Source organism: Narcine bancroftii, chromosome 4 (assembly GCF_036971445.1).
Source record: "Narcine bancroftii isolate sNarBan1 chromosome 4, sNarBan1.hap1, whole genome shotgun sequence".
NCBI classification, from domain to species: domain Eukaryota; kingdom Metazoa; phylum Chordata; class Chondrichthyes; order Torpediniformes; family Narcinidae; genus Narcine; species Narcine bancroftii.
In genome coordinates, this window is record NC_091472.1 from 195,263,971 (window position 1) to 195,287,079 (window position 23,109).

Here is a 23,109-nt window from a genome sequence, read left to right on the forward strand (position 1 = left end):
TTCCTTGAACTGCATGAATTAGATTAATGAACTTACAGACATTATCTGCTGTTCACCTTTTCTTAATAAATCCAGTTTGATCTTGTTTTACTATTTTTGGTTCACAATCGGCCAATCTGTTAGCTAATAATTTCACTATTATCTTATAATCTGAATTAAGTAGAGATATTGGTCTATATGATGCTGGTGTTGATGGATCCTTCCCCGTCTTTGGTATTACTGTAATTATTGCTGTCTTACATGAATCTGGCAAGCTTTGTGTTTCTTCTACCTGGTTCATTACTTCCAGGAGAGGAGGAATTAATAACTCTTTAAATGTTTTATAGAATTCTAGGCATTTTATTGTTCGGCAGCTTTTTTAATATATCCTGTACTTCCTATATTTCAAATGGTTTTATTAATTTGTTTTGTTCCTCTTTCCCCTCATTCTCAGTTTGGTATAATTGTTCATAGAATCCCTTAAAGTTTTCATTAATCTCTGTTGGGTTATATATAATTTGTTTGTGCTTTCTCCTTGATGCCAATACAGTTCATTTAGCTTGTTTGTTTTAAGTTGGCAGGCTAATATTTTATGTGTTTTTTTTCTCCCAGTTCATAATACTTTTGCTTTGTTTTCATTATGTTCTTCTCCACCTTATACGTTTGTAATATTTCGTATTTTATTTTTTGTCCACCAATTCTCTCTTTTTTGTTATATCATTCCTTTTTACTAGTTCCTTTTCTGTACTGACTAACTCCCTTTCCAACTGCTCTATTTCATCTTAGTTACATAACTTATTATCTGTCCTCTAATGAAGGCTTTTATTGCATCTCATAATATAAATTTGTCTTTCACTGATTCTGTGTTTATTTCAAAATATGTTTTAATTTGGCGTTCAATAAACTCTCTAAATTCCTGCCTTTTAAGTAGCATGGAGTTTAACTTCCATCTATATGTTCTTGGTGGGATGTCCTCCAGTTCTATTGCTAATAACAGGGGTGAATGATCAGATAGTAATCTAGCTTTATATTCAGTTATCTTAACTCTCCCTTGAATATGGGCCGACAACAAAAACATATCAATTCTTGAGTATGTTTTATGCCTACTCGAATAATATGAATATTCCTTCTCTCTTGGGTGTTGCCTCCTCCATATATCTATTATTTTCATTTCCTGCATTGATTTAACCATAAATTTGGCTACTTTATTCTTTCTGCTTGTATTTTGTCCAGTTTTATCCAACATTGGATCCAAATTAAGGTTAAAATCCCCTCCTTTCAATATATTTCCTTGTGTGTCTGTAATCTTCAAAAAAAATCCTGCATAAACTTTAGATCCTCCTCATTAGGTGCATATATATTGAGCAAATTCCAAAATTCTGAGTATACCTGACACTTTATCTATTATTTCCTCCTCTATTTTAATTGGTACATTTTTGTTAACATATGGTTACACCTCTAGCTTTTAAATTATCTGATGCTGCTGCTACGTGTTCTACCCAGTCTCTCTTTAATTTGTTATGTTCCACTTCAGTTAGATGCGTTTCCTGCACAAATGTTATATCTATTTTTTCCTTCTTCATTTAGTAGCCTCTTCCTTTTAATTTGGTTTTGTATTCCATTAATGTTTATAGTCATATAGTTCAACATGGCCATCTTATATCTTGCTTACACCTCTTTTCCACCTCCTCGCCACCTCCATCCCCCTTTTTCCCATTTTCATCTTTTAGTTATCCCTTATTAAACTCAATGTACACATTTAAAACATGAAATACCCCAACAATTCCCACACCCAATAATACCTCCCCAAATCCTCCCCCCCCCCCCACCTCTGAGTTGTCCCTTATCCCTTGCTGGGCAACCACAACTCCCTTTTCCATTTGGATTGCGATCTTGTTGACGCTTGTCAACTGATTTTGCAGTGACGGTTATTCTTTCTCCCCTCAGTACCCCCCAGAAAAAACTTTTTTTTTTATTTACACACATATAACAAAGCTCTCTCTTTTTTTTCCCCCTTACTTCCTTCCTTCCCTTCTCTTTTCCCTCTTTAGTTCTTTACATAAACATTGTTTTTACATCTTTATGTATACTTTATCGCTGTTCTTCTTTCTTGTTACATCTCTTCAGCTCTTCTTCTGTCCTGCAAACGTTCTGCGAATTCTTGTGTTTCCTCCGGATCAGAGAACAGTCTGTTTTGCTCCCCGGGTATAAATATTTTAAGCACAGCTGGATGTCTTAACATGAATTTATAACCAGACCTTTCAAGATGTAAGTCTTCAACCAAGTGAACTCTTAATCTTCTAATGTCAGGGGAATACCAGATAGTTTGGTAATCCCACCTCTTATATCTTAACCTTTGGGCCCTGGGAATGCCCTGGGAACACTCTGGTGAACAAGCTTTGCCTCCTTCCATGGCCATAATGTATTTTCTAGCACGTGGTGTCCTGAGCTGCACACAGTTCATGTTAGCTGTAACACAGTATCTTCCACTTTACCCATAAGCCTCTCACCACAAAAGCTAAAATTCCATGATCTCTTTGATAATTATTAATATCTATGGCAATTTTGAGAATTCCTCAATTTCTCCACTGATCCCCATGTTAATGATAATGAGTTTATTCTCAGACACAGAAATACAAAGAACATATGTGCTGAAGTTCTAACCAGCTACAGCCAAACATGTACATAAGATACACCAATGATAGTATCTATATAAAATCACTTTTACCTATACTGGGGTAATTCAAAGGATAGATACATAAACATTCACAGTTAAAGTTTGTGCAAGAAAGATGAGACATTGACTTTTTTTTAATTAATTTATAATCAGTCTGTGCCACTCAATTTACACTCCATTAACCTACATCCCTGGTATTTTTGGAACAATGGGAGGAAACTGGAGCCTCCAGGGAAAGCCCACCCAGGCAGGGGAGAATGTTCAAACTCCTTATAGACAGCACGGGATTCAAACACCAGTCTCAATCACTGGCACTGTAAAGGTGTTGCGCTAACTGCTACATCAACTGTACTACATTGCAACATGCAAGCCACTAGTTAGGCACAGAAAGGATGACCAGATTACAGTTTGTCAACAAGTATTTAAAAGAGCCTGCAGGTTTCTGGAAAAAAGGTCTTGTGGACAGAGGAGACCAAGATTAACGTGTGTCAGAGTGATGGAAAGAGCAAAGTGTGGAGACGTAAAGGAACTACCCAAGATCCAAAGCATACCACCTTTGCCATGGTTTGCATCTTGTAGTGTAACTTCTGTATTTCATGAAGTTTTTTGAGGACAGTCGTCATTGACACATCCACACCTGCCTCCTGAGAATGTTTCTGATCAGTTGGACATACATTTGGGGATTTTTCTTCGATATGATTAGAATTCTTCTGCCATCAGCAGTGGAAGTCTTCTTTGGCCTACCAGTCCCTTTGCAATTACTGAGCTCACCAGTACATTCTTTCTTCTTAATGATGTTCCAAACAGTTGATTATGGTCATCCTAAGGTTTGGGTGATGTCTCTTACTGTTTTATTCTTGTTTTTCAGCCTTAGAATGGCTTCTTTGACTTGCATTGCCACAACTCGGGTTGAAAATGGTTTCTACTGACTCCAAAGATAATCAAAAGCTTAGAAACAAGTCTAACGCTTACCTGCACCAATTAAATAATTAAATATACCTGAGTAAACACAAACACCTGTGAAGTCGAATGTCCAAAACATTATGGTGCCCCGAAATGAGGGAACTATGCATAAAAAGTAGTGTAATTTCTACATGATCAAACCAAAATGTATACAAATAGCCTTGAATAAAATCTGCAATGTCCATTTTAATTACATATGAATTGTTTGATTACAAATTTCAAACTGTAGAGCAAAGGGTCAAAAAAAAAGTGTCCTTGTCCCAAACATTATGGAGGGCACTATATATGGTTATCCTTTACTTCTGATAGATGCTGTGTGACCTACTGAATTTCTCCAGCACATTTGTGTATTGCATTCAACCCCAGCATCTGCAGACTTTCTTCTTTAACTCAATCCACAGCAATATTATAAAGACACCTACCTTTTTTGTTTCGGAGAAAAAAGAATGTATCCTTATTCATAAACTCCTGAGGAATTTTTTCAAGTGAAACATGGAGCATCGGATATTCCACTGACTGAGTTATGATTTTCTGAAATATGAAGAACAAAAGATTTACAATGGAGAAATTTATGGAGTCAAGGGAACTTAGGGGAAGTAAATAATGTGTCTTAAAGAAACTACATTACAGAAGAGGGGACACTAGAGGTCTGAAAATGCATAAAGGTAGATAAATGTTAACATTACAACATAATAGAAGGCCCTTCTGGTCCGTGAAACTCGTGCCACTCAATTACACTACCAATCCTGTACAATTTTGAGGGTAGGATAAAATCAGAGCATCTGGAGGAAATCCACACAGAACATCGGAACTTCCTACAGATAGCACCAGATTCAAACCTGGGTTGCTGGTGCTGTATTATTGTTGTGATAACCGCACCCCCAATCTATGGGGTGTGATCAAGCATAACCTAAAACATTAAGGAAAGCTAGGGAACAGAGTTGTTACTCAGTTTGGAGGCTGACTACTAGTGCTATATAAGGAGTAGGAGGATATCACCTGGCCCTTAAAGCCAGCTCTGCCATTCATTATTCATCATGCCTTATCTGGTTGTAGACTCAGCTCCCCTTAAATCACCTGTATATCATAACCTTTAATTCACCATTCTTCAAAAGTCTATCTACCTGTGCATTAAATCCATTCAATGAGATAGTCTCCACTGTATCTTTGGGCAGAGAATTTTATGTATTCATTACTCTTTGGGAAAAGCATTTCCTCTCCTTTCCATCCTAAATCTACTCCACACATCTTGAGGCTATGTTCACCTGCCAGTGGTAATAACCTCTCTACTTCTATCTCATCTATTCCTTCCAGAATTTTATATGTCTCAATAAGATCCTTCCTTGTCCTTGTAAATACCAAAGAGCATAGTTTCAGTCTATTCAATCTCTACTCATAAGCTAAACTTTTCATTTCCAGAATCAATCTGGAGAATCTTCTCTCCACAGCCTTCAAAGTCAGTCTATCCTTTCTCATGTAGGGAGATCAGAACTGCACACAACACTCCAGATGCAATCTCATAAGATTGGTTAGTCTGTTGATACAAATGAGTATTGGGAGCGCTGCTTTGTTTCAGGATAATTTAAATTGATGTGATCCGAAAACCTCAGTGACTGGTCAGCATCTGTTGATGCAGATTTACACAGCAGCCCTGTATGGAGCAGTGTGAGAGTGTCCCAGTGTGAGAGTAGCAATTTAGATGCTTCAAGAGGCTTCAGGAAGCAGAGGCTGAGGATTTGCTACAGATAAGGTAAGATCTCTACATAATGAGCAGTGGGGATGGCAGCCAGGCAGCAGCATGGTCCAATTGCACGATATGGGAAATCTGGAACAACACAAGTATCCCTGATGACTACACCTGTAAGAAGTGAATCCAGCATAGTTCCTCACAGACCATGTAAGGGAACTGGAGCTGGATGAACACATTGTTCAGGAGGCAGATGGGGTGATAGAGAGAAGCTATAGGGAGACAGTCACACTTAAGAAGCAGGTTACTGGATGACTGTTAAAAGAGGGAAGGAGAATAAGTACGCAGGGCACTCCTGTGGTCATTTCCCTCAACAATAAGTATACTGTTTTGGATACTGTTGGTGGGGGGGGGGGGGATCTACCAAGGAGATGATCTACCACGGACATGTCATAGTGGTTAGGTCTTTGGCAAAGAATCTGGCCTTTTGGCTCAGAAGAGGTGGGGGGGGGGAGAAGAGGAGATGTAGTGATTAGGGATTCAATAATTAAGGGAACAGATAGGAGGTTCTGTGGAGAAGATCAAGACGCCCAGATGAAATGTTGCCTCCCAGGTGTAAGGGTCAGGGATGACTCAGATTGAGTCCACTGAGTTCTCAAGTAGGAGGGTAAGCAGCCAGATGTATTGGTCTGCATTATTACCAATGATATAGATAGGAAAAGGATGAGATTCTGAAGAGGAAATATAGGGAATTAGGAAGAAAGCTAAAAAGCAGGACCTCAAGGGTGAGAATCTCTGGATTGATGCCTGTGGCACACACCAGGAATAGGAAGATGTTGCAGATGAATGCATAGCTGAAGAGTTGGTGCAGTGGGCAGTGGTTCAGATTTGTGGATCATTGGGATCTCTTCTGGGGAAGGTATGGCATGTACAAAAAGGACATATTGACCTGAACTGCAGGGGGACCAATATCCTGGTGGGTGAACCAATATCCTGAAGGAGAGGTTTGCTAGAATTGTTGGGGAGAGTTTAAATTAAACTGGCAGGAGAATGGGATTGAGGAGAGGGCCATGAAAAGGACAGATGATAAACATGTAGATGCACTGTGTAGTGAGATTATGAGGAAGGATAAACATCAATAGGCAAAATTGCAAACATAGGATTACTTGTGATACTTGGGAAACAAATTGAAAATAGTGCTGAATATAGCACTGAAGGCCTTGTATTTAAATGCCCACAATATAAGAAATAAGGTTGATGATCTTGTGGCACAGCTGGAAGTTGGCAGGTATGACATTATGGGCATCACTGAGTCGTGGCTGAAAGAAGTCCACTGATGAGAAATGAACAGCCAAGGATACATAGTGTATCGGAAGGACAAGCAGGAGGGTGAGGAAGGGGTGGCTCTGTTGGTAAAAAATGCAATCAGATCTTTGAAAGAGGAGTCTTTGCTTCAGAAGATATAGAATCCCTGTGGGTAGAATTAAGAAAGTGAAAGGGTAAAAAGATCCTGGTAGGAGTTGTATACAGGCCTCTAAGCAGTTGCCAGGATGTGGCATGCAAGCTGAAGAGGGAGATAGAGAAGACATGCAAAAATGGAAATGTTGCAATAGTCATGGGGATTTCAATGTGTAGGTAGATTGGGAAAACTAAATTGGTGCTAGATCCCAAGAGAAGGAATTTATTGAATGCCTTTGGGATAACTTTTTAGAACAGCTTGTAACTGAACTTATCAGGGAAATGGAATTCTGGATTAGGTCGTGTAAAATGAACCAGAGTTAAAAAGGGAGCTGAAGGTAGTGATCATAATATGAGAGTATACACCCAGCAGTTTGAGAGGGAGAAACTAAAATCAGATGTGTCAGTACACCAGTGGAATAAAGGGGACTACAAAGGTATGAGAGAGGAGTTGGCCAAAATTGATTGGAAATGGACACCATCAGGGATGATGCTGGAGCAGCAGTTGATGGAGTTTCTCAGATTAACTCGGAAGGCACAGGACAAATTGATCCCATGAATGAAGTGTTAAAAGGGAGAATTAGGCCACCAAAGCTGACAATGGAGGTTAAACACAGCATAAAAGCAAAAGAGAGGATTTATAAAATTAGTGGGAAGCAAGAAGATAGGGAAGCTTTTAAAAGCCAACAGAAGGCAACTAAAAAACCAATAAGAGGAGAAAATATGAAATACGGATGTAAGATAGCCAACAACATAAAAGAGAATGTGAAGTTTCATCAGGTACATAAAGAGCAAAAGACAGGTGAACATTGGACCATTGGAAAATGACATTGAGAAGATAGTAATGAGAAACAAAGAAATGGCGGATGAACTTAATAAGCATTTTTCATCTGTCTTCATTGTGGAAGACACCAGCAGCATGCCAAAAGGTCAAGTGTCAGATTTCAGATTTATTGTCAGAGTACATATATGACATCACATATAACCTTGAGATTCTTTTTCCTGTGGCCCATTTGTTACAACTTGCTGGTAATGCGAGAAAAAAAAACTGTACACAACATTTGTAGATGGTGTTATTGTCGTACCGAGCCACATGGAGGCAGAAGTGTGTGTAGTTGATATTACCGAGGAGAAGGCGCTGGGAAAGTTTAAAGATCTGAAGGTGGATAAATCACCTGTATCAGTGTGGTGAACTGCTGTACGCTCATTAATCTGGCTCTGTGACTGTACCTGTGGCTCCTGCCTCTTGACCCTGTATAAAGGCTCCAACATCATAACCCCTCCCCAGAAAGCCTGGATCACAGCGCAGGATGACCTTCAAGTTTATTGTAAATAAAAGCCTATAGCATTATGGGAAAGATACCAGTAGCTCGAGTCTTTTGAATTATTGATAGTGCATCAATCAAATGAACTACATAACAGAGTTTAAGTAGGCATTTGTTGTGATCTTTCAAGAATTGCTAGATTTTGGAATGGTTCCAGAGGATTGGAAAATTGCAAATATCATTCCATTCTTAAAGAAAGTAAGGGGGCAATAAACAGGAAATTATAGACCAGTTCGCCTGACTTCAGTGGTTGTTAAGAATCTATTATTATTAGGTTTCAGTGTACTTGAAGGCATGTTGTAAAATAAAATTCTTGAAGGGTAAATCTTGCCTAACAAACCTGTTGGGATTCTTTGAGGAAATAACGAGAAGAACATAAAGGAAAGTCAGTGGCTGTGGATCCTCAAAATGGCTTTGATAAAGTGCTGCACATGAGGGTGCTAAGCAAGATGAGAGCCCATGGCATTATGGGAAAGATACCAGTATGAGTAGAAGATTGACTGACCAGCAGGAGGCAGAGTCTCCACACTTGGACAGATTAAACTTCATCTACTATTTTTTTGCCCATATCTGTATCCTTTTGTGTTCTTTGATACCTCTACATTGTCCACAACTCCACCAATATTTGCATCAACTGCAAGCTCACTAACCCACTCACCTACTTTTTCATCCAAGTCATTTTTATATATCACAAACTACAGGGGCCCCAACACCAATCCCTGCAGAACATCAGTGATCATAGGCCATCCTTCCACCACTACTTTGTCTTCCATGAGTCAGCCAATTTTGAATCCAAACTATCAATTCAAGATTATTTTATTGTCACGTAATAAAAGAAAATGTGACATTAAACAAAATTTCTACATAAGGTAAAGATTTGCCAACAGCAAAAGTCACTCAGCGCACATTATAGCCAAAGAAAGAGAAGCATAGGAGAGGTCCTCCCCAAATCATTGAATATCCATGGATTGGGCTCCAGTGCTCCTGCAGCCACACAGCCTTCAGTACAAACCATCAGCAACCCAAGCTCCAGAGGCATACCTCTGGCACAATCAGAAGCCTCCAGCACCCTCTCACATCCCAGTTCTGATACCTGATACCCTTCAGCCAGTCTCAAACCAGTCTGCAGCCTGGTGTGAGTCCTTTGACTGCAATTGCCAGCAGCCCGCAACCTACATGGGTTCCTTACCTCGAGTCACCAACAACCTGGGTTCTTCAGCCTTCGAGCCCCTCACTGGTCCACCTTCATGGTCACCATCCCATAAGTCATCTCCCCATTTTCTGGTGTCCTGCACCAGTCCTCTATTTCCCCAGACCTGCAACGTCTCGTGACCGCTACTGACCATCTTGGGCCCAAACCCCATGGTCGTGGGATTTTGAAATAAACTACCTTTGGCTCCTTTAACAGGCCTTTTAAAGCCTATACAGAGCCAATGGTAGTCAGACTGGGTGGTTGGACCATGTGGGGAGTGCTGAGAATTTACTCCCTGCTCTCCACGGGTCTGCACCAGCAGCAGCACTGCCGTTACAGCAGTTCTAGCAGCACCACCATTTTTTTTGCACTTGTATCTTCTGGATCAGCCTTCCATGAGGAACCTTGTCAAATGCCTTATTAGAGTCCATGAAGATAACATGCGCTGCCTAACCCTTATCAGCCAGCTTGGTCACCTCTAATCTCAATCAAATTTCTAAGACATGACCTGCCCAGCGCAAAGCCATAACTATCCTAAATCTGACTATGTCTTTTTGTTATTTTTTTGAAAATTTTATTTAAAGATTTTATAAAACGATAAACATAACAAAAAAACTACAACAATAAAAAAAACCCTTACACCCCCCCTCCCATTTCCCATCTAAACTATCCCATCCCACCCACCCACTTCCCCTCGGAGCCTTAAAAAAAAATTTCTGGGTATTCAACATTAACTGTTTGGTGTACCAACTCTGTACATATCATTTACTTAAGATCTATAGCCATATGTTCTAAATATAAACTCCACATCTTAACAAAAAATAATTATTATTTTGCAGATTATGTTATTTTTTTCCAGATATAAACACGATTGTAATTCACTCTGCCATCTTGGTACTACGCCATCAACTCTACATCACTTTTCCATGTAATAGCTATACATTTTCTTGCTACGGCTAACCCTAGTCGTATAAATGCTAATTGTGGTTTGTCCATCTGCAACCCTGACATTGATGTATTCATATAACCCAATGAACACATCATCGGATCCAATTGCAAATCCACTTTAAATAAATCTCTCAAAAATTTTGTGACTTTTTCCCAAAAAGTTTTAACTTTTCCACATGCCCAAATAGAATGCAAAAAGGTACTTATCTGTTCCCCAGATCTAAAACCAGATCTGACGAAATAAACTTTAACTTTTCAGGTGTTAAATACAATTGATGTATAAAATTTTAATTAACCATACTATATCTCACATTTAGTAATTTCGTAACACTGTCAACACACGTTAGACCATTCTTCCCAAGACAATATCCAAATCCTTCTCCCACTTTTCCTTTATTTTATATACATTCATTTTATCCACTTTTTCTTGTAACAACATATGCATCTCTGAAATAAACCCCTTATTTCCTTTATCAGCAATTAACATCTCAAATTTAGTTTGACCTGGTAACATCAATTCTCATCCAAAATTTGTTCGAAGTAAATCTCGAACTTGATAGTAAGCAAAAAAAGAACTTGATGAAATACCAAACTTCTCTCAAAATCTATTAAATGAAAGGAATCTACCTGATTCAAAACAATCCTGTACCAGTTTTATTCCTTTCATTTCCCAATCTTTCATGTAAGGGTTATTTAAAGAAAAAGGGATTAATTCATTCTGATATAATGTTGATTTTGCTGAAAATTTTCCTTTAGATCCTATAAGTTGATCTCACATGTACCAAATATCCATTGAGTGTCTCAGTACAGGTAACTTATACTTTTATAATAATAGAGGATTCCATTTATAAATAAATTGACATTTTATTTTCAAAAATCTGATCCAATTCAACCTTTGCCTACATAGGTAGTTGATCTCTATCAAATAGCCTATTAATAAATTTTAATTGCACCACCTCATAATAATTTTGAAAATGTGGTCATTGAAGTCCACTTCATTCATACCGCCATGTTAATTTTTGCATAGAAACTCTTGACAATTTACCTTTCCACAAAAACAAACAAATTAGTTAATTTAATTCCTTTAAAAAATTCTTAAATATTGCACTTGGAATAGACTGAAAAAGATATTGTATACGGGGATATATATTCATTTTTATACAATTAACTCATCCAATTAAAGTTAATGGTAAATCTTTCCATCTATGGAAATCAACTTTAATCTTGTTTAACAACAGTATATAATTTAAACTGTATAAATCTTGATATTTTTTATTCACTGTAACTCCTAAATATTTAATTTTGTTAGACCATATAAACTTGGTAATTTGTCTTCAATCTGTATAATCTTCATCGGATATAGGTAATATCTCACTTTTATCCCAATTAACTTTATAACCTGAAAGCATACCATATCGATTTAACAAGAGTTCTAAAGAGTCTTTGGGATATGACAAATATATCAACACATCATCTGCAAACAAATTAATTTTGTACTCTTGTTCACCTATTGTAATTCCTTTCATATTAAAATCTTGCCTTCTAGCTTGAGCCAGAGGTTCTATTACTAAAGCAAATAAAGCTGGTGAAAGAGGAGAACTCTATCTAGTTGATCGAGACAAATTAAATGCTGATGAAATCTGTCCATTTGTCATCACTCTTGCAGGACTATAAAGCTTCAACCCAACCAATGAAAAGTGGTCCAAATTTAAATCTAACTCCTTAAACAAAAACTTCCACTCAACCCAGTCAAAAGCTTTTTCTGCACCTAGTGCAAATATCATTGGTTGATTCATCTGTCATCTTGAAGCATTAATTATTGTAATCAATTTAGTAATATTATCAGCAGGATATCTACCTTTAATAAATCCTGCTTGGTCAACATGTATTAATTTTGGTTAAAAACTAGCTAATCTATTAGCAAATAACTTTGCCACAATTTTATAATCCACATTTAATAAAGATATTGGCCTATATGAAGCCACTTTTAAAGGATCCCTATCTTCTTTGGAATAACTGTTATCAATGCCCTTGAAAAAGACTCTGGAAATGAACCTGTTTCTGTTGCTTGTTTCAATACTTCTGTATATACAGGAAATAACAAATCATTAAATTCTTTATAAAACTCCATTGTAAATCCGTCTTCTCTCAGAGATTTCCCACCAGGCATAGATTGCAGTGCTCCTTCAAGTTCCAAATCAGTAAATGGACCATCTAAATCCCTGATATCCATTTCATTTAATAACAGTAAATTTAAATTAGATTAAAAAAAGATTCAATCTGATCCGTATCTTGGGTACCTTCAAATGTATATAAACTTTGATAAAATTTTTTAAACTCCTCATTAATTTCCTGTGGTTTATATGAAATCTCTGAATTTTTTCTAATTGCATTAATCGTTCTTGATACCTGTTCAGTTTTCAACTTTGTGAGCTCTCTCTCCCAATTCATAATAACGTTGCTTTCATCGTTGAATCATTTTTTCATAATTTTTTACAAAGTATTATAGCGAAGTTTTAATTTATATAATTGTATCTTATTATCTTCAGTAGAATTCTTCTGAAATTTTTTCTCTAACATTGCAATTTCTTTTTCCAGATTTTGACTGACAAATACTTTTTCACTCTTGCTGTATAACTAATAATCTGACCTCTTAAATATGCTTTCAAAGCATCCCATAAAACAAATTTACTCTGCAGCAAATCCTAATTCATTTGCAAATAAAAAACAATTTGATCTCTTATGTACTTAAATCAAGTTTTTTTAACAACATTTAATTGAATCTCCATTGATAAACAGTCTCAACCACCTCAGTACCCACACAAGGAATAATAATGAATGATCAGACAATATTCTACTCTTATATTCAGCATGAATAAATCTACCCTGGAAATGTGCTGAAACCAAAAATAAATCAATTCTAAAATGTCTTCTGGAAGTCCAATTATTTTTACATTATTTCATCAACTTTGGTTTTCCAGTGAATCAATTTTTTGCAGAAAAACATTCTTCTGAACATCCCATCCTGTTACTGATTCTTCAATCTGATCCATTCAATCTTCAACATTCTTACATCTATCTTGTACTTCTTCATTTGCAATTAAACACTTATTAAGGTCCACTTTCATAGTTGCAATTTCTCCACACACATCAGATATTTTCCCTTTTACTTCAATAAAATGTTCATCTATATTATGAAACCTAGTAGCCATATAAGCCATAATATTTTTATTTTGCTTTGTTAACTCTTCAAACATTGTAACCACATCAGGTCCAGGTGAAGGATTTGTTAAAGTAGGTGAAATAACTGATTTAAAAGGGGAAGCCATTTTTGTAGTTCTGGTCCTACCTTCGCTTGCTCTGTTGCCAACGGTAACAATCTTGATTATCTTTGTCTAAATATTCTACATGTTCCTCTTCTTCTTCCTCCGGTACCAAAACGTCCTCTCTGGTGGCCCTGCTGCAGGTTTGGACCCCAATCCATGTCGGGCCGACCACGTCAGCACGACGTGGAATGGGTCCCCCCGCAGCTCGGAACCGATCCAGGACTTTGCGGAAGCATGACGTCACGCGCATCCCCAAAGGGCTCGCCACGCGGTAGCAAGCATCAGTCAGCATGTCGCTGTCCATCAGCACGCTGCCAATCACGCTCTCCCGCTCATGCCCCGATGCGGCCCCATGGAGCTCACCACCTTCGGCCATGCAAGTCACATTGCCGATCGTTGCTTCAGAAAGGTCGACCTTCCCTCGAATTACCCTGAAGACGTCCTCTGAGGCTTCAGATCCATGTTAAATCGATCCTGATGCTTCTTCTGAACAGTATGCCCAGATTCTTAACTTTTTCCAACAACTTTAATATCCAATTTTTTTTTAACTTCTGGCCTCTTCCTCTCTTCATTTCTTGTAGCTTCAACACTTAAAACTTTGTCTGATACATTTTTTATATTTTAACAATCTTTAAATTTCGGGCATTAATTAGTCCAGTCAGAGAAAGATGAATCCCACGTCTTTGTTCTATGCCATCTCGCCACGCCCCCTGACCATATCTTTTCTAATGTATGTAAATCCTATCCCTCAGCACCCTCTCTAATAATTTCCCTACCATTGATTGGTGGCTCTTATAATTTCATGGATTATGATCCAGATAACTATTGTCCATCTCATAAATAAACCAATCTATTATTTTTCTTTCCAAAATGCATGTCATCACATTTACTGATATTGTACACTATATGCCAGACCCTTGGCCACTCAATTAACCTCTCTATCTCTCTCTGTATTTTCTACACCATTTTTTTTAACAACTCAGTGTGTTTCCCTGGCATGTTGTAAGAATCAGAGCTGGCTCCACTGTTGGCTGTCATCCATATCAGTGACTTGGATGGCAATGCAGTTAGCCTAATAAATTTGAGGATGTCACCTAAATTAGTGGACAATGAAGAAAGTTATTAATGATTTCAACATTAACTAGAGGATAGTGGAAAGTGGTTCGAAGAATGGCAAGTGCAATTTAACTCAGACAAGTGCGAGATGTTGCACTTTTGTAGGTTAAATCAGGGCAGGCTTGCATGATGAATGGTAGGACCCTGGTGAATAGTACAACAGACAAGGGTAAAGTTATGTACAGTAGTTCTATGAATAGTATGACACAGTAGACAGAGTGATCAATTTAGTATTTAGGACATTTGCTTTCATTGGTCAAGGTACTGATTACAGGACCAGGAACATCATTAAAAAAACTGCTTGAGATATTGGTGAGACCCTGCTTGGAGTATTGTGTACAATTTTGTCCACCTTGCTATTAAAAAGTTATCATTAAGCTGGAAAGGTTGCAGGAAAGATTCACAAGAGCGTTGCCAGGTCTGATAAGTTTGAATTTGTAGCAAGGATTTCATCTGAGGGCTGCACCTGGCAAATGGAGTTTGGTGACTCAGTCAGTTGGATTTGAAAAGGGCAATAGAGATCAAATGATCCAGGGGACGTAATTTTTTTCATGAACTTGTGACCCAGGGTAGTATTAATTCACTTCAACTTAGCAGACATGAAACAGCTATCTACGAAGTTCTACACTGTACAAGCAGCAGTGAGTATGAAATTCATAACTAACTAGTTTTTTTTTCTATATTGGTGACCCCGATGTGATCTGCTGTTTCATGTACATTTACTGTTCTATTTCATTCTACTCTCTACATGGGAGATGTCTATTTTTATCGACGGACAACGTAGAGACAGAGGAAGTGAGTCGGTCGACTACTAACGCACCTCTGCCATTCATTGCGACAGTCAATTTGAAGCTACCACCATTTTGGCCCACTGACCCAGCATTACGGCTTGTGCAGGTGGAGGCACAATTTTCTACCTGGAACATAACATCACAGGAGACCCGTTTTGCATATATTATTGTCTCTTTGCAACCGGAGGTGTCACAAGAAGTACACAACTTCTTAATTTCTCTGCCAAAGATTGTTTCAAGTTTAAACCCAAGTTGATCAGGTGCACTAGTGCTTCAGAACAGCAACATTTACACTGCCTTCATATTTTGGAAGAGTTGGGGAAGAGGAAGCGTTTGCAGCTTCTTTGCCGAATGTATCAGCTGTTAGGTGACAGCAAGCAAGAGGCCATCCTAAAACAGTTGTTTTTAACAGCGCCTTCCTGATAATGCTCGTCTGAACCTGGCATCAACATTGGAGGCTGTAGACATCAACAAACTCGCTAAGATCGCTGACAAATTCTTAGAGGTGGCTATGCCAGGCAGGTCAGTGCAAACAGTCTGTATGGAGCCTCCTTCCAACCAGTAATTGGAAATGAGGAACTGCAGATACTGTTGATCAACTCGCGTGCGAAGTCCAGGTGCTCACCTGCCACATCACCATGGACTGGGTACGCAGTGACAGCCCGAAAGAGCAGTATTGTTCACATCAGGGGTGGAGCCACAGCTGCAGCCGTATATTGCACGCCAGTCCCAAATGCTGGTATCACTGGAGATTCAATGATAAGGCTCAACACTGTGTGCCGCCCTGCTCTCGAGCTGAACAGCAGAGAAGCCAGTCTTCCTGGTGCATAGTTGTCCACGATTTCTCATAACAGACAAACGCCAGGTAGTAGACACTGGAGCAGAAGTTAATATTCTCCTTCCATTGACATCTGATATCCGTGGTACTTCCACTAACATTCAACTACAAGCTGTCAATATATCGACCATTCCTACATATGGAGAAAGATGAATCACAATTAATCTTGGCCTGTGGCGTATTTTTGGGTAGCTTTTTAATCATTGCCAATGTATACACATCCATCATCAGAGCTGATTTCTTACGTGAGTATGGACTACTGTTGGATGTCAAATACCATAAATTTATTGACTCTACTACCAACCTCACAGTTCATGGAATCTTCAGCGATACACGTCAGTTTGTCTGTCATGACAAGGATATCAACTACACATTTTGACGCCCTTCTTTGAGATTATCTGAAGACTACTCGCCCAATTTACAAGCATACTGAGGTCAAACACTCTGTCACCTACCATATACAAACAAGTGGACCATCCATTTCAGTTCAGCTTCGGCGACTTGCCCCCAGTCATCAACAGATTGCTAAAGCTGAATTTGATCATATGCTGGAACTGTGAATCATTCGACAATCCAACAGCAACTGGTCATTTCCCCTCCACATGGCTCCCAAGAAGGCACCGGGAGATTGCCACCCATGTGGAGGCTACCATGCCCTGAATGCCCATAGAGTGCATAATCAGTACCCCATCCCACATCTCCAGGACTTTTCATCATCCCTTTGTGGTTGTCACATTTTCTCGAAGATTGATTTGATTCAGGTATACCATCAAATCCCAGTGGAGTCTGCCAACATACACAAGACAGCCAACTCAACTCCTTTTGGACTTTGAGTGGGTATTGTTTCAGAGTTCTGTGTTGTTTATTGGCCTATGCGTTGTGTGGTTTTATGTTAAAAAGTGACAGTTTGCTTTTAAGAGCCAAGGTGAAGGTGAACTGCTGAGACAGTGGGAGACAGACTGAGCATGTGCAGAAAATGATCTAAACATTTCTGGATTTGGACGATAAACCACTACTGGGGGTTCCTGTGGAGTGGAAGAAGGCCCAGAGCAGGAGTCATGGTCTGGAGGATGAACATTCCGAAGGCAGCCAGAAGGATCCGGATCAGGCCAATAGTTCCTCTCTCTGCAAGCAACACAAGACAACTTCGAATTTTGTGCTCTCTCAAAGATCTTTTGGCTTCAGCTTACCAAACAAACTAATTTTGTTTATGATCTCAGTTGAGATTGAAGTTTTGTGAGTCTTGTGTGTTTTGTGTCTAAGTTTGTCTGTGGGCTGGTTGGAAGTGTAGCTTAGACTTTGATTACATATGTTATATTTAGGCTGGGGAATTTATTAGTTTTACACTGTTATAGAGATTTGCATAGTAACCAGTGGGCATTGTTATAAAAGGGGGCATTTTGAATTAAAGTTTGAAGATGAATTTTTGGTTAATAAAGTAATTGTTCATCTTTACCCCTGCCTTCTTTGTGGTTGCTGGTTTGATCTTGTAACATAATTTGGGGGAATCGTCTGGGATCAAACCAATTTGGAAGCTTTAGGGGCGATTGATTTGTGCTTAGTTATCAGTCATCTGATTTGACTCAACCTCCAGCTTGAAATTAAAAATAAACAGTGAGTGTTTAAATCACCAGCAGAAAAACCAGTTCATAGCTAACCCTTCAGTGGTTAATTTAAAAATGGCTGAAGAGTCAGAACTGATGATTATAGTTGGTAAGTTAAAACTTCTTCCAGTAAGAACTGGAATGAAAAGAAAGGAAATTGCCCGAAAGATTGTTAAGCACTATGTAGGAAAGGGGATATTTGAAGAAGCTGCATTAGAACAATTTCCAAAAGAGAAAACTTCAGAGGAAGTAAAGTTGACTTTGAGAAAACTAGAGTTAGAGGAAAAAAGAGAGGCAGAAAGGAAAGCCGAACAGGAAGCAGTAAGGCAGGAAGAAAGGGAAAAGAGAGAGAGGAAGAAAAGAAAGCCAAACGGGAAGCAGTAAGGCACGCAGAAAGGAGGAGAGAGAGAAAGAACGGAAGCATGAGCTAGAACTAGCTAAATTAAAGCTGACCCTAAACCAAGGAGAGGGAGAAGCCCAAAACCCATGTGCTGGTCAGGAGGAGAGTTTTCTGGTCAGTAGAGAAGTGAGGTTCCTCCATTTGAGGAAGCTGAAATAGACCAGTATTTTCAGCATTTTGAAAAAGTAGTCACTCCTGCTGCAAAGTGTTCTTAAAGGGAAAGCCCAACAGGTGTACTCGTGTCTCACTCTACAGCAAGCAGCTGATTACGAATTTGTAAAGCAGGCTATACTCCGATCTTATGAACTAGTCCCACAGGCTTATAGACAAAAGTTCAGGAGTTTAAAAAAAGCAGCAACCCAATCTTACCTGGATTTTGCTTATAGGAAGGTTGTGTGTTTTGATCGGTGGTGTACCGCAATGAAAGTAGAAAATAACTTTGATTTATTGAGGGAAATCATTCTGATTGAGGAGATTAAAAATTGTGTTCCTGATGATATTCAAGTGTACTTGGCAGAGAAAAATATAAAAACTTGGCAAGAATTGGCTAAATTCGCAGAGCAATATGCTTTAACCCACAAGCCTAAGTGTACACCAGGGAAAACCTTTCAAAGGAATACTGCTGATAATCCAAGTAGAGTAGAAAGAAAATCTAGAAGTGAGGTTAAAGGAAGAAAGGAAGAGAAATGGGTGAAGGAAAAATTTTCGAGTATTATTTGCCATTGTTGTAAGAATAGCAAATTGTCCTGTACTGAAAAGGAAGAAAGAGAAAGGGGTGGTACACCTATTGTGTTCAGAGTGAGAAAGTTAGGGATACTTTTAAACTATTCATGACTGAAGGTTTCATTTCGGTTAAAGAAGAATCCAATCAAGTGTCAGTTAAAATCCTGCGGGATACTGGAGCAGCCCAATCGCTTGTATTAAGCAATGTTTTGAATTTTGGAGAGGAGACCGATACTGGAGATGTGAATTTAATTAAAGGCATTGGTGGTGAAGCAGAGCCTATAACTTTCAATAGAATAATTTTTTTTTCACAACTTTATTTATTCGTTCAACAAGGATACTACATACAGCAAAAAAAAAGTACATATTGTGAACAATTTTTTTCAAAATTTTATATATAAAAAAGAAACCCCCTCCCCCCTCCCCCTCTCAGCCAGCTCTCTTTTGGAGAGCCAAAGAGAAAAAAAACTGAAATATATTTACTAAAATCTAATCAAGGTAAATTTAAATGTAAATATTCTGAATATAAAGACCACATTAAGAAAAAAGAATAATTATCATGTAAAACATACGTGATTTTTTTCCATTACCAAACAAGTTTTCATCTCATTATGCCATCTATTAATATCAATCACATTAGCATTTTTCCATGTACTTGCTATACATTTTTTTGCTACAGATAAAGCTAAATATACAAAATCAAAATGAAATTTATCTAATCCCAAATCTTTCAAAGGCTTCAACTTACCCAACAAAAATATTGTCGGGTCTAGAAGTATTTTAATCTTATACAAATGTTCCAAAAAAAATTGAATTGCTTTCCAAAAAGATTGTATGTGTACACATAACCAAACAGCATGAAAAAAAGTTCCAACCAAATTACCACATCTAAAACAAGAGTCTAATTCAGTAAAACCTTTTTTTTAAACTTTTCAAGTATTAAATACAATTGATGTAAAAAATTGTAATTAACCATTGCATAATGAACATTTATCAATCTAGTAACACTACCATGACAAATATCTAACCAGTCATTCTCGGAAAAAATAAGATTAATATCCTTTTCCCATTTAATCTTCAATCTATCCCATCCCTTTTTTTTCCACACTCTCCTGTAATATTTGGTACATCAATGAAACATATCCCTTCTTTGGTACAATCACAAGAAAAGATTCAAATTTAGTCAATTTAGGTAAAATCATATCTCTTCCAAATATTTGTTTTACTAAGGATCGAAGTTGATAATAAACGAATAAAGAATTCTCATTAATACCAAAATCTTCCCTCATTTGATTAAAGGATAAAAATTTACCTTCTTTAAAACAATCCCCCAAGTTTTATATACCTTTAGATTTCCAATGTAATAAACAATGATTATACATTGAAAAAGGATTAAGTTGATTATTATATAAGTGTTAAAAGTCAATAATTTACCCTTAGGACCTATCGTTCTATTTTTCCTCATCTATAACTTCATTAAATGTTTTAGTATAGGCACATTATATTGTTGTCATAAATTTAAAATCCACCGAAACAAAAATTGATGTATTTCAAATTCAAAAATATTCGCCATCTCAATTTTAGCCCAACTAGGGAGCCGTTCCAAATCTATTAATGAACTAATAAATTTAAGTTGAGCTGCCTCATAATAATTTTGAAAATAGGATAAATGTAATCCCCCAATGCATATTTCCATGTTAACTTATTCAAAGCTACTCTTGGAAATTTACCCTTCCATAAAAATTCCCTAACCATTTTATTTAAATCTCAAAAAAAATTCATATTAAGTAAACATGGAATTGACTGAAACAAATATTGTATACGTGGAAAGATATTCATTTTAATTGTATTTATTCTTCTAATTAAATTTATAGGACGATCCTTCTACTTAATCAAATCAGCTTTGATCTTTTTCATTAACGGTACATAATTTAATGTATATAAAGATTGATAATCAACATCCATATTTATACCCAAATATTTAATTCGATCAGTCCACTTAAAATTAATAATATTCTTATAAACTGAATAATCTCTTTCACCTATTGGTAAAATTTCACTTTTTTCCCAGTTAACTTTATATCCAGATAAAGATCCATTTTGTGTTAAACATTCCTTCAAGTGTAAAAGTAACTGAGCAGGGTTTGTTAAATACACCAGTACATCATCAGCAAATAAATTAATTTTATACTCCTCATCTAAAACTCTCATACCTTGTATCTGTGTATTTTGTCATATCAACTGTGCTAAAGTTTCAATTACTAACGTAAACAAAGCTGGAGACAAAGGACAACCTTGTCGAGTTGAACGAGTTAATTTAAAAGGTTCCGAGATCTGACCATTTGTCAATACCCTGACTATTGGTTTATTGTATAAAGCTTTAATCCAACCAATAAAAGAAGGACCAAACTTAAATTTCTATAAAACTTTAAATAAAAGTTCCATTCAACTCTATCAAAGGCCTTTTCTGCATCAAGAGATATCACCATCGGATGGTCAGAGCATTGTCAATATTTATTAATCAAACTAATCACAAGAAGAATATTATCTGAAGCATATCTATTCTTTATGAAATCTGTTTGATCAACATGTATCAACTTAGGTAAAAATTTAGCCAATCGATTCGCTAATACTTTAGCTATTATTTTATAGTCTACATTTAACAAAGAAATTGGTCTACATGAAGACACCTTCAACGGATCTCTATCCTTCCTAGGAATTACAGTAATTAAGGCACTAGAGCATGATTCAGGTAGATCATAATGTTCATTAATCTGTCGTAACACATCTCCAAACACTGTAGATAAATCATCATAAAATACCTTATAAAATTCAACCAAAAACCCGTCATCACCAGGTGATTTCCATTCGGCATTTCCAACATAGCCAATTTAATTTCTAAATCAGTAAAAGGAGCCTCCAGCTCCAATATATCTTCTTCTCCTAGTACCGCCAATTTCAACATCGATAAAAAGGAGTCAATCGATCCACTCTCCTGTTTTTCCTCAGAAGTATATAATTTCTTATTAAATGAATGAAACTCATCATTAATCTCACGAGGTTTGTAACTAACAGTCGAATTTCATCAAACTGCATTAATAACCCTTGATACCTGTTCTTTCTTTAACCTTATGCGCTTTCTCACCCCATTGTTTAGATCATTTAATAAAGCATTCAGATTGATAAGATTGCAACATATTGTATTTCAATTTCAATCTAGACAACTCTATCTTCTGATTTTCTGTCACAGCTCTCTGAAATTCCTTTTCTAATTCATCAATCTGTTTCTCTAATTCAAGGCTCTCGGTCAAATAATTCTTTTTAACCTTAGAGTATAACTAATTATTTGACCTCTCAAGTAAGCTTTCATAGCATCCCACAATATAAATTTATTCTGAATGGAGTTAACATTTTCTTCCAAAAAGAAATGAATTTGTTTTTTACAAAATTGAATAAATTCTGCTTTTTTTTTAACATCGTATTAAATCTCCAACAAAAAGCTGCACAATATTTTTCAGAACTCTCATAACTAAAATACAACAAAGAATGATCTGAAATTACCCGACTTTTATATTCTGCTTGCAATATTTTCCCTGTAAATGTGCCAATACTAAAAAAAAAATCAATTCTGGAAAAAGATTCATGTCTAAATGAATAAAAAGAGAAATCCTTCTCTGTTGGGTCAAGACATCGCCAAATGTCCACTAAATTAAAATCTTTCATCAAAGCTCGAATTTGAATTGCCATTTTACATTTTTTGGAGATTTATCTAATAAAGGTTCCAAAACACAGTTAAAATCTCCTCCAACCTGAACATTTTCATTAGCTTGTCCCAGAAGCAAAAATGCATCTGAAATAAATGCTTCATCATGCACATTCGAAGCATAAATGTTGGGTAAAGTCCAAAATTCATTAAAAATCTTACAATTCAATTTAAGAATACATACTGCATTCATTTCCATTGATTGTAATTCAAAAGATAATTTTTTATGTATCAAAATTGCTACTCCCTTAGATTTGGAGTTAAATGAAGAAAAAAAAAACATGTCCAACCCAGTCTCTCTTCAATTTCATACATTCTT

The 23,109-nt window shown here is 37.0% G+C and overlaps 1 protein-coding gene across 2 annotated transcripts in view; it reads right to left on the reverse strand.

Moving 5' to 3' along the window:
- Positions 1-23,109, reverse strand: part of dnah10 (dynein axonemal heavy chain 10) — a 677,292-nt gene that overhangs the window by 635,657 nt on the left and 18,526 nt on the right. For both annotated transcript variants that reach the window (XM_069933473.1, XM_069933472.1), the window contains exon 4: positions 4,042-4,150. In XM_069933473.1, coding sequence (XP_069789574.1) covers positions 4,042-4,150 — 109 coding nt within the window. The remainder of the gene's footprint in view (positions 1-4,041; positions 4,151-23,109) is intronic.